General features: G+C 43.4%; 1 protein-coding gene across 1 annotated transcript; it reads left to right on the plus strand.

Moving 5' to 3' along the window:
* Positions 1-2: 2 nt before the first annotated feature.
* On the plus strand, positions 3-12,486 carry LOC105185222 (PWWP domain-containing protein 2A). The gene is made up of 7 exons (XM_011144551.2): positions 3-413; positions 6,087-6,411; positions 6,715-6,949; positions 7,236-7,926; positions 8,387-8,930; positions 9,078-9,212; positions 9,392-12,486. Exons 1-7 carry the CDS (start codon positions 250-252, stop codon positions 9,536-9,538), a joined length of 2,241 nt encoding a protein of 746 aa, XP_011142853.1. The 5' UTR covers positions 3-249; the 3' UTR covers positions 9,539-12,486.
* Positions 12,487-13,214: the final 728 nt, after the last annotated feature.

A 13,214-nucleotide genomic window follows, 5' to 3' on the forward strand; every position in this document is an offset into this window, starting at 1 on the left:
AGCGACGACGACGACCGGTACAAAGCGTCGCGACGCGGGGCGAAGCGGAGCGGCGCGGCACGAAGCCGCGAGACCACGAAGGATACGAGACGACGAGCAGCTCGCTGCTCCCGGTCAGCTCGCCGTCATAGCGGAGCAGAACGGAGCGCAGCAAAGCTGAGTGGTGCGGAGAGCAGAGAGCACGGAGGAGAGCCCCTAACCACACGCTAACCAGCCTCGCTCGCTCGCAATAACTCTAAACGAGGCAAGATGGCGGCCGTGGAGGCAGCGGAGGCCCCGTCCTCTCTCCTCGCGCTCACCACGGGCGACAAGATCCTCGTGACCGTCGATTCCGCGCTACCCGACATCCTCGTAGTGTCCTTCGTCCACGGCACCAAGTGCTTCCAAGGTGTGCTCCTCGACGCTACCAAAAGGTAAGATTGAGAGAAAGGAGTGAGAGAGAGGGAGGGAGGGAGAGAGAGAGAGAGAGAGAGAGAGAGAGAGAGAGAGGGAGGGAGGGAGAGAAAAAGTGAGTGAATGAGTGAGCGAGAGAGAGAGAGAGAGAGAGAGAGAGAGAGAGAGAGAGAGAGAGAGAGAGAGAGAGAGAGAGAGAGAGAGAGAGAGAGAGAGAGAGAGAGAGGAAGGACCTCGTGTCGCGACTCGTCTTCCTCTGCTTCCTATTCACTCGGTCTGCCGAGAGTCTTTGTCCTATAGCTAGGATAGCAACATCCACTTTCGCGACAGTTCTCAACTTCAAAAGAATCCTGATGAAAACACGTTTCCGTTGTCCGACGGCTATTCTTTTACGAAGGGCCGCTCGGAGATTAAGTGATTCATCATTCCGATAGCTCTTCATCGGTTTTAGATCCTTTGTAAAGAAATTGTTTTCGGGAAAGAAGAAAGCTCTTGTATTTGGCAGACTGAATGTCGATGGTCTCATCCGCACGCGGATTGTTAGCTCGCAGGGGTTTCGCATTGTAATGTTGAGGTCTCGGGAGTTTCGACGGTACGGGATATCTTTGGAGACCAGCCCGATCTGAAGGTCGCCAGGATCAGAATCGTGAATGAAAGCGACTAGCGGCAACCTTGGCGATTCTATGTTTGCTTGTTGTTGATTTCTCGAGCAATGCATAATGACATTGAGCAATAGTAGAATGCTGGTTGTAGGAAATCTAAGAATGAAACTGTGGGTATCAAGCCAAGGTTTCGCGGACTTTTGGCCGTCAGGATTAAGTCTCATAGTTACGATCATGTTTGGTGAGACAAATATTGGATAGGTACTCTAGTATCTTGTTGCATGGGTAAATGTTTCTCTTTTGCGCGAACGTCCGGTATCCCAGGATACGCGAAATTCCAGGACTTAGATCTTCGAAGGATAATAGACTCAGTGATTCTTCAACAGCCGCGCTCAGATTTACAAGCATAATTACACCGAACGAATTAGACGCGTCGACGATATTCTCCCTAGGATAGTCGATATATTCGATCTTTTCGTATTTTCTTTTTAATTCTGAGATCCTGAGGCGTGTAAAGAGCGAAGGATCGGAATCTTTCCGAATGTGGATATCCAAAATTTTAAGAATCTGGGAGACTAGAATATTGCATAATTTCTTGCATTGTTACATTACTCCGAAGATCCTACGTTGAAAAATATCGGAAATGTTCTGTGCGAATTTGATCCTTGGAATACAAAGGGATCTTTCTATGATTCATAAGTTCGGCCTTTCAAACAGGAAATACCTTAAACGTCCGACAGGCGGGTTATCCGAGCGGCAGGATTCTAGAAGTTATTATATAATCGCTCTCTAAAAGTGTGATTGGTCGTAAAAAGTTCCGACGGCTTTCGGATAGTGACTCTTTGTTCTCAGAATTTGGCAAAGATCTTTCTGTCGTGTTCGAGCCCCCAATACATCTCTAGAAGAAGCGAATGCAAAATACACGCCAAAAGAATCCATTTGCTTTTCAAATAACCCTCAGAAATTCACCAAGTAATTCACTCCCTCGAGTATTGCGTCACTTTCGATAATTCGATGATGCTTGTTCTACTTTGTTAATCCCGTCAATTTCGATGAAGGAGGCATTACGCCGCGCAATCAAGAGATAATCGTAAATTGATAGGATAATCTACGGGACATCAGATCTGTAAGGAAAAATTTGCTAATCGCGCATTACTATTCGAAACGTTTCCTCTCTTGTTATTTTCAGGATCGACCTCTTCTTGCTAGGGATTTTCTGATCATCATAGGCGTTCGAATCATGATTTGCCTCATGTCTGAATACAGCGAGAAGACCTCGAGTTAGGCACTCAGGAGGATATTAAGGATAGAGACGTTCGATTGTTGATATCGTTGATAAGAATTAAGCGGAGGCGACGCGATACGACCCGACGGCGCACGACGCTCGAGCCTTCCACGACAGCGAGATCCTACGTGAACCTGGTTTAACAGAACATTCCGAAAATTATGATAATAATTTCGATAACGCGTTATCTATCAATTCTCACTCTTCAGACACCCCCTATCCTTCCCCAGCGTCAACGTCCGGCGTCTGACGTAAGCGTGGAATTTGCGAGTTTCTTCAAATCTTGCGTGACGCGGTAATCGTAAGCGGCCATGTCGTAAGCGAATTTCATCCTATCCATCCATTTTTGTTATGTCCTCAACATTGCTTACGTGTACGTTTCTGTGCATAGGGTGTTCGCGAGTGACGCGTGTTGCCCTCCGATCGCGGATTCCCCGACGGGGGTGGCTCGTGCGCTGGAACTTTTCCTCGGCGATGATGACGAGAATAGGGAAGAGAGAAAGAAGACTATCGATCGTCGCGGCCGCTTTCGCGCAACGTCATTGCGATTCAGCTTGAAATTTGCACGAATTTGCCTTCATTTCCAATTGTAGACTTGTCTCAAAATCCGTAGACCGAGTGCGTGTGGGACAATGGCGCACGAGTAACGAGCATGGCGCGGACGAGCAGTAGACAAGCTCGTCCAGCTAATAAAATTGCGGCTGTTGCGAGGTCAACTTGGACTGTAGTCGGGACGAACGCGTGGACGAAAAGATCATAGTACATTTCGGGTCACCCAGTATACGTTAAAGAGACCTCGTCGTAGAGGTGACTCACGGTCTCGCATAATAATGCAACCTTCGTGCCGTAGACATTGCTGATTCTTCTTGCGAGTAGAATCGACCGAATCTGCATGCATTGGTCTACGGATCATGCGACAGCGAGATAATTGGCCAAAATTCCGCGAGGACATGGTCACTCTGCGAGATATCTCGCGTTTTTTATCTCTTCCACTCGCGGGACTGCAACAACGCATGCATGGGCTTTTTTTCCGCGACGGCGCCTTGTGATTCATCTAATCGAAGTATCAGAAATCGTTGCAATCTCGATCTCCTCGAACTCGCAGCTTCGAACGAAATCCTAGCCCGATCTCGAACCTTGCCTCGAGAACGAACCAGATGCCTCTCCTCAGACTTGACCTCGGTCGGCCGAGCGTCAGTTTTGCTCAACTCAATTGTCAGTTTTTTCTCTCTCGCTAGCTCACTAGTTCGCTCGCAACGTCAATTCTGCTCGTGCACGAGTGATGGAGTCTCTTTTCCAAGTCGCATGGGAGCTCGACGCGTGGTAACCGGAGTTAGTTGCCTCGCTCTGTCCAGAACCCGGCTTTTTTCGCTGTGACCGAACAGCTGTTGCCCGTTTTTTACCCCGCGCTCTGGGTTTTCTTGTCCAAGCCGGCCGGCCCCAATGGCCAGTGCCTCATATCGCAATTGCACAACCACGACAGGGCTGTAGGTAACCACAAGGGAGGATGAGAGCTGTTGGCTGTTTCGTTTGTCTTCTGGGTTGGTTCGCTCGTGAACGAACGACATCATTTGGAACAAATTCATTATTCCTTAATATCTTTTTCACATCTTTGTGTCTTTTTCGGCTTGATCATTCTATTAGATAGTATGGATGGTAATAATCAGTCAGGAGGAATTATACCGTTTTGACCTCGTTTGAATCCCAGTCGTTGATCAAAAATTGAAGAGACGCTATCGGTCATCAAAGGTACTATCGCGTTCCATATTTAAGCGTCATTTAATTATTCCTCTACGTTCGTCCCGTTGTATAATATATACGGTGGATGCATTATTTGTCAAGTTTCACCGATTTAGATAAAAGATAAGCAGTACAGACTAACAGACTATCTGCTTACGGCCCTGAAGGCTGGTCGGGGCCACCGACCAACCAGGCCTGGCCTGGCTTGTGTCACGTTGTGCACGACGGTATGGTGCGGTAGAGGTTCCCATATCTTTCTCTTATGAGCCCCATCGTTTGCAAGTTCTCTTTTCATGCTGGAAAAGTCGTTGACACCGACATCAATTAGCTACTCGAGAGAACCTGACGGGAGAGACATCGCTGGGACATTCGTATGTCTAGTGCGCTGAATGGCGAAGTTACTTCCTGAACATAGATTTGTACAAAGAATTAACTTCTCTCGTTTCCGCTTTCCAGAGAGATCGATAGTAGCAGAAGCGACGTTTGGCAGAGACCTTTGAAAAACTTCGATAAACGTGCGATATTATCCGTATCAGTTGCCGTATGATAACGGCAGTGTTATTTCAACAATGTATTAATTTTAAACAAGCAGACATCGCTTTGGTAATAATTCTTACTCAACAATCCGCGCTCCGTTAAATTCTTATAAAGTTCGATTTCGGATATCGATGACTGAATTAGTGGACGACAGCCCAAGGACATGAATTTATTAGGCTGTGGAACGGTATTTATTGATCTTTCTCGACGCAAGCCAAAACACGTCGCCCAGCTGTGTCGCTCACGGAGGGTTGAGAACCGCTAATATAGTGGTTTCGTGTTCGTCAGGAACAAAGGGAATATCGTCGACGTCTCTGAGAACGCCACCATTTGCGGGTCGAAACTGTGTATGTATGTGGGCACTAAGCAGAGAAACAGCCACGTATAGCGTGCTACAGTCCGTTAACTGTCTACTTTATTAATTCAAGAAATGAGCCTGTTGTTGCTGTCGTTTTTAACGAGACAATTGGAGCGCTACCGCGATAAGATACGAATTCACGAACTTACTGTCGAAATGGAACGTTTACGAAATCGATGCTCGACCGAATCGATAGAGAACCGGCTTGTTTGAGAGTAAAGTCCAAACTAGAGTCTAAATTGAATAAAATTCAGACTTGGGAATTAAAGCGAGAGTACTTATAAAGTACGTGACGCAAACTGTAGATTTTCAGTAGCGTCGGCGCGTCTCGAGGTGTACAGTTTATGTAGCGTAATAAAGTACCATAAAGATAACAAATTTACGATAAGAGCTCTGCCGGAAATTTGTTGGAAACACCCTCTGCCGTAATCACTTTCACGTCGTGGCAAATTCGCTGGTCCCCGATTTTCCCTTCTCGCGACGTTATTCTTCTCCGTCGAGTTGACTCGGAATTTCGAGGGTCTGCCCGTATCGAAATCCGGAAAATATTAATGGATGTACCGTCAGACTGTCGCTCATTGTACGCTCCTCTCGAATCAATACCATAACATGGCTGCGTTGTCGGTGCACGAGGAGCGCCGTCGAGGCATACCCGAAACCATTGCTCAATACTCTTCTTGCCCAGCCATTCTCATTTCGCCGGCGGTTTCGATCGAAGGCATTCAGCGCAACAATGATCCAACCCATTTTCCGAGATCCGCTCGGGGAAAAGTAATCTTCACGTTCGGAAAAGTTCCGGTGAACTTGAAAAAGTTAAGCTGAAAAGATCGAAGATCGTGATATATGTAACGAATTCTATTAGCCGGCACAGATGTGTTATTTTCAAAGGGACAAAAGAATATTTCGAATCTTTTTCCGCTCATAAATATAACAAATAAAGCAAATAATACATGGTGATATTATGGGTATATACACACATACACATATATGACTTAATGAATATAAAAGAGACTATTACGTTTTTCACGAGATCTACATAGAGATATGATAGAAAGGAAGATATTCTAATTCTAATTCGAACATCTTCCAAGTGTTTTCCGAACATTCTTCAAGCGTGATTAAAATTCCGGAAACCATAGGGTAATTATATGACGCGCGAATTGTATTGCAGAGGCCTTCCCTGCGGTGTTCAGCCTCCGGAGCCGATTCCAGGCCCCGATGGCGACAAATTGGCGACGATCGCGACGCGTTTCAGCTATTTCCAAGAGCGGAAGAGCACGCTGTCGTCGTCGACTGCCTCCGTTGTTACCAAGGTTGATCTCCGCAGGAGCATCAATCCGCCTGCCAGATATAAGAATGCAAGGCCCACAGTGAGACTGAGACCACGTCAGGTGCTTTGCAGCAAGTGCCGGTCCATCTGCAACGAGAATAGCGAGAACGTCGACGTCAGCAGGAAGCGGAAGCATGAAGAGGTGCAACAACAACCGCAGCAGCAGGTACCGCAAGTGCCGCTTAGAATAATGTACAGGCTGTCCTCCTTTTCATCTGCGGAATCTTTGAAGAATTTTAAGAGAGATAGAGAGAAAAAGAAAGAATGTATGTGTATGTGTATGTATCTGTGTGTCCTGCGTAATGGTCCTGATGCTTAGAAGATTCGCTTAAAACAAATCCTCGATTGAGTTGAGAATTCAGAAAGCTAAAATTCTCATGCTAGACCTCTGGCTTAACAGTCATCTGTACTCTGTATAACGTACCGTACGAGAGTCGAAGAATAATGATTTCTTTTGCAATTCGACCAGTTGGTCGCGAGTACCACGAGAAGAAGCGACCGACGTTGCGGTCAGCAATTGCAGAAGGCCCAACGGACTTTGCTTTCCGAATGCCAGACAGAAAACTCGACCTCCAATCAAGCGACGAAGACAACGGCCTCGAGTCCCGACTCCTCGAAAATGGGGGCCTCCCTGATCCCGAAACTAGCAAGATTACAGCCTAACGAGATCAGCAACGCCATACAGGGCTCTGGTCAATTCTCCGGTATTACATCTTTCATACCTTATTGTGCTTTTAACGAGAAAGATGCTGCTAGTTTATGGCGCGAGATTTGCCCATATTATGTCTTCTTTCTGGCAGTGTTTAATTTCTTACGAAACAGAAATTATTAGTTGGAGTAAATCTTTTCTCTACGCTAAAATGAATCTGTGAGCAAGATAAATGTCACAAACGTAACTCCTTATACTTTATCGTCCTAAGTCCTTCAATCTAAGACGACGTTTAATTTTCTGGGCCCGAACATGTATTGAAGACTGGACGATTGTTACAGACAAAGTGAAAGTCGCGGCGAGCGCACAGCCATCGCACTGGCCGGTCAGAGGTGAGGAAGAGACGTCCCTGAGGAACGTCCTGAGACCCGCAGAAGAAAGAATCGAGTCCACCGATTGCGACAGCAATCCTTCAATGGCTTACTGCGCTACACCGAGGAGACTCAGTAGTTCGTCGGTGGAAAGTGCGAAGGTACCTGAAGAAGAAGATAAGAAGACTTTTGCTGCTGCGGATTCAACCATGAGACTGAGAACTGGCAGAATACCGAGAAAGAAACGTTCAGTAGGTTCGATGGAAGACCTTTGGGATGAATCTGTCTTTGAAGATCCTACGAGAACCGCTCGAACCACGCCAGTAATCAAAATCTCGTTTGGTGCGCAAGGTGAAGGTACGGTTCTAAAGATACCCGCCAAACTTCAGGACCCCGAGTATGAACAGGAGACTGACGACCCTGACGACACTCAGCAAGAGAGGGATCCTCTGGAATTACCCAGATCCTTCGACAACGACTACGAGTATCACGAGGGGGGTGAAGAAGACGGACAAGAACAGGTGGACCCTCAGAAGCAGGGCGTGAAGGATGCCAGCGCGAAGGCAGCCAAACGAGCCCTGAAGAAAGCCAAGAAAGAGGCTAGGAGAAAGATGCTGGGCGGAGTGTCGCCAGCGAGGTCTCCTTGCAATGGATCACCGAGGTATAGTAATTATAACCATTGTTCACATATAAACGAATTTTATTTTATCGTTTAACACGTTCGCGACAATCGATAAATCCATTGGTTCACTCTAAAGGACGCACAAGTTTACAGTGTTCGTGTTCAGCTTTCCTCGAATAAATATGTTATTTTGCTATAATTGTCTGATCGACAAACCATGTTGCTAGTACATAGATACATTTCTCATGTAGCCGTAGTTATGATATATAGAGCCCCCGATACACACAGAGACTTTCAGAAGCAGTGCAATGCTTCATAGTGTGTGACCCACCGGTGGACACACACGTCTATTAATATAAACCAGTGTGACCTACCAGTGGGTCACGATGTCGCGAACGTGTTAAGATACTGCAGTCACATTTTTATTTTGCAATTATCTATATTCTATATTATAACTGCGTTCTTAACCTCAACAATTTTCCATTAATCTATTATTTAGATATAATCCCACTTACGATCCTCTCTCGTATCATCGTCGGAAGCACAAGGTGAAACATAAAAAGAAACATAAGGAGGGTCGGAAGCACAAGAACCAACAGCAGCAACAGCAAGAACAACATCAACAGTCGCAGCAACAACAACCGCAGCCTGAGCAGTCTTGCTTGGACTCGACGGAACAGCACCAGCAGAATTGGAACGTCCTACCTGGTGGCGAATCCTACAGAGCCATCAAGGAACAGTGCCTGAAGCAGAAACTGTCGATATCGCTTAAGAGGCTTAACACGAATGCGTATGCGCGTTGCGACTACCCTGTCAGCAACGCGTCCTCCGGCTGCAAGAGCTCCGGTGGCAGTAGCGACGAGCTGAGTGAGCAAGAGCCGGAAGTGGAAACGGCGCCTGACTTTCCACCGCAATCTCATCCCTTGGTGATGCGACTGGCCGCTACCCCCGTCGCTCACTGTCTTACAGCCAATGGCAGGAGAATGGACGTTGGTGACGTTGTGTGGGGCAAGATTCACGGTTTCCCGTGGTGGCCTGGCAAGGTACGTGTGAGGTATTTCGAAATGATATATTCTGCAGTGAGTTAATTCATCTTTAACTGGCGATTATGGTCTTCTTTCGTTACTTAAGATTGGGAGATGACAATTTCCTGAAATAAGATGACTCGTTTAATGTTACGTTATGTACAGGTTTTGAGTATCACGGTGTCCTGTAAAGAAGATGGCACCTCGTCCGGCCCTCAAGCTCATGTGGCTTGGTACGGATCGTCTACAAGCTCGCTAATGTCCTGCGACCAATTAAGTCCTTTCCTCGAAACCTTTAAGGTACATTGACATAAATAATAATAATAATCAGTACAAATGGATTAAATTATAATTTCTATTCTGATACTTTCACATTATTGACATTGTCGATTGATCTTGGTTGCATATTATCGGCAATGTAAATCAGTCTTGAAATCTTACATCTGCAGTTAAATGTTACATCGTGAATCTGTTTTCAGACGCGGTACAATAAGAAGAAACGTGGTCCGTACAAAGAGGCGATACGACAGGCTCAAAACGAGGCTCGTAGTCAGATTACGCCTAATTCGACCAACAGCGTGTTGAATGTTTGCGGTTCGCCCCGCGAGGTAAACGTTCTCTCCTAAGGGAAGTTCTCCGACAACCATTCCTTACTGCCGAGCATCCGTCGGCGTGATAATTAAAGCGTTTGTGGCAAGAGAGTGCTGACCGATTATCCACGACATTCCCAGCTGCAGCAGATTAACCCCGATTTCATTTAATTTCTCTATTACTTGTATCCGTCAGTTCTATTTTTAGAGATCTTTCTCTCTGAGAGCTTCGAATTTATCGACTCTTATAAAGACTAAGTTAAGACTAAGTTAAAGGTGTATTTTAGATTGGCATTCAAATAATTCGCGCGGTTTTTTCGATGTATGAAATTTTTCGTATGCTTAAATTTGAAGATTCTTAAATTCAATGGTGAAATTTATTGCGATCTCTGAAAATATTTCGGAATATTCGATCGCATGAACTTTTGAGACTTGAATTATCCATGCTGCGGATATTTGAACTCTTTAGAAATGCATCTGACGTACACACTCTCTTATCACGAGACTCACTATCACTAATCGCGACAGTGACTGAATTATGAAAAGATAATGCTCTCGTTGTGTCACGAGCGCGGGTTAACGCTGACTTTCCGCGAGCGCTTGAATTACGACGGATTGGAATTGTCGTGTAATATATGAAATTTTGTACATACCCCTTAGCGCTAATGAAATAGTTATTGATCGATGTTCTGTCAGCCATTTTTCTCGCGATTAGTCGCTTAGAGCCAGTCGCCCTCTCCGATCAAAATTAATGTTTCCCTCGACTCAGTTTTAAATTCAGCGTTGGACGATCAGCGGATTTTGGTCCTCGATATTTTAGAACTTTATCGTTTTCTTCTATATTTTCGTATTTTGAAGTGAAATCCATAGATTCATAATCTGAGAAATTCTAATTATGTTGAATTATGTTGAATTATGTTGAATTATGTGAAAAATAAGGCTTACGACTTCAGTTTTACATGATGAACTATCGGGGATTCTATCTCGTAGATAACTTGTGGAATAACGAATTCTGGTGAAACACGACGTGTTCATTAGAATCGATGAGTCATAATGTTCTTTCTAATTCCGAAGCTTCTAAATGTCGCGATCGACTGACTCTCGGCGAATCGAATCGTGAACGTTTACTGCCATCGTCACTGGCTTCTCTGTCCTCGGCTTACCAAGCGGATGGTAGCGCGTAAAAGTCTACTCTAGATATTTCTAGACTAATCGTAAGTACTCACGGCGAAGTTAACTGATCCGATTTGTTTCTTCGTTGATTAATCTCTCAAACGTCTCAGGCGATGTGAAGTCGCGATTATTGAGGATTGGCAATTATCGCTTGTTACACTTGCTAGAATGAATGAATAATTAATTATCGGAAACAGCGTGACCATCTCAGAAACACAGACTGCAAATTATTATAGTTTTTACGCAATAGTGATCGTCATTCTTTGTTATAAATGTTTGGTATATATGTTACCACATGTGGTGTATATACTTCTCAGCTTTGATGTCTTCTTTTATATATATATTTTTCTATAGTGCACATTTTGTATTTCTTTTCTTTCAGGAAAAAGCAATGATTTGAGGGATTAAGTGTAAATTTTTGATAATAGTTATCGTTCTCTGTTGGCCGCCATAGTGATTCGTGTCGGAGATTTAGCTGGACAAAACGCTGGGTGTGCTTAGGATTGTATTTAAATGTAAATTTTCATTCTTCTCCAAGAAAGACAGCCAATATTTACGCTTTGTGCCAACACTGCCGTGTAATTAAACAATCGATTGTTTGATCATCGAGCAACGATAATTGTAAAGCGACTTATGGACTCGCGATTGACTGTGAAAATAGCTTGGATAAATCTCGTCTCTTAAAAGCACTAATTAACTACAAAAGTAAAGTTTTCTAAAAGAAAAAAAAAAGAGAAATATATATATGAATTAACAGAGGATTTTCAACTTGTAGTTTCAGAGAGACAAAAAAGTTCGAGAAATTAAATCTCGTAAATTATTCAATAGTTTTTACATCCCTAATATTGACGAAAACGAATATTCCTCCCGAATCATGTTCGTGAATTATTAATATTAATAGAAACTCGCCATTAAGCTTCTTCGTTTCGAACAGAAATAGCAAAATCGCCCGACTCATTGAGCATCCTGAATTATTATGCAAAAATTCTCAAAAATTCCCTGACTCAGCTCAGAGAGAGAAAGAGAGAGAGGGGGAGAGAGAGAGAGAGAGAGAGAGAGAGAGAGAGAGAGAGAGAGAGAGAGAGAGAGAGAGAGAGAGAATAAATAATTCATGGGTAGGCATTTTAATCTCACAGTGACAAAAACGTCATAAAGCTGCGAATGGTACTTAAGAACTCCTAAATTATTATTATTATCATCATCGATGTGCTGCTGTTGTTTCGATACGGCTCTCTCCCACAAAGATATTTACGTGCTCGAAGTTGGAAGCATTACTGGGTTTTATACCGTAATGTGAACAATCCGCTTGTTTTCCGAAGACGTTGAGAATATTCGAATATATCCTAGAAGGAAGTTCGATCTTGTAGAATCGCACTTGGAGCTTTGAAAATTGTATTGTCGGGAATTATTGGGTCCTCTGATTATCCAGTGTAAGCCTCCACAAATTTTCTCCTCGTCTAACATTATTAAGCAGTTGAGAGTTCTCAAATTCTTGTCGAGGCGTAGCGAGTTATATTAGAATTATATTGAGTATCTGTTAATTTTAGTCGACCATGAGAAAAAATAATTGTAAAATGAATCTTGCAAAAAGAGACAAACGTGTGAGTAATTCCACGGAAATCGGTTGCGACATTCTTTTTGTTTGGCTAATGATTAATTTGATAGTTAGGTACGAATAATTGCGTGCGGGCCCCATAATGCGGACTAAAGGCAAAAACTGAACTAGTGTGAAGAGCAGAAGGTGTGTGTGAGTGAGAGAAAGAGCATGAGAGCGAGAAAAAGGAAGCAAAGAGATAAGATGTTTTAAGTAACTGTGATTTTTTTGCAAATGTTTTATATATTATATATAATATATATATGTATATATACACATATATATACATATGTTATACATGAATATGAATTAATTTCTACACATAATATAAACGATGTTTCGATGTCGCTGTGTTTATACGGATAGGCTAACATATCGTTAACGAAATTATGATTATTATTATTATTAATATTATTATTATTATTATTATTATTATCATTAACGATTATTATTATTATGATCATGATTATTTCTTATCGTTGCGGAGCTCGAGTGTTGCTGATTGCTTGCTGTAAGTACACGAGGGTGGATTATATCGTCGATTATTAACGCATTTTTATCGTCACATCAAGCGAATGGAAGACGGAACGAAAATTGAACATGCCTATTATCACGGAAGAAAAGAAAAACAAACCTTCGTGCATTTCTTTCTTTTGTTCTTAAGATTCATTTAGGAAGCTTTGTTATCCGTACTTATGTGCCGCCGTCCCGATCGCGCCGGCTGCTTTTGTTATTTAATTTTTGTCTTCGTAGTCTTTTTATGTTAAATATTTATGGGCGATAAAGGAAGCGTTCGCGCACGTCATCGCTTCGTCGTAAATCCTATTATCTCCAGATGTAAACTTTTGTTTAGGGATATATATTATTTATTTTATTTAAGGGCGGTATTATTTATTTTCTATATTATCGATAAATATGTTCGTGCAGTAACGTCAGCGCGGTTTC

Source organism: Harpegnathos saltator, unplaced genomic scaffold (genome assembly GCF_003227715.2).
Source record: "Harpegnathos saltator strain DR-91 unplaced genomic scaffold, Hsal_v8.6 scaffold758, whole genome shotgun sequence".
Taxonomy (NCBI): Eukaryota; Metazoa; Arthropoda; class Insecta; order Hymenoptera; family Formicidae; genus Harpegnathos; species Harpegnathos saltator.

What these genes read in the sequence shown, in the direction of transcription:
- LOC105185222 (XM_011144551.2), top strand. Translation starts at nt 250, where the DNA reads ATGGCGGCCGTGGAGGCAGCGGAGGCCCCGTCCTCTCTCCTCGCGCTC. An exon ending in GGGCTCTGGTCAATTCTCCG is followed by an intron (nt 6,950 to 7,235) that starts GTATTACATCTT and finishes CGATTGTTACAG; the next exon opens with ACAAAGTGAAAGTCGCGGCG. An exon ending in TCCCGTGGTGGCCTGGCAAG is followed by an intron (nt 8,931 to 9,077) that starts GTACGTGTGAGG and finishes CGTTATGTACAG; the next exon opens with GTTTTGAGTATCACGGTGTC.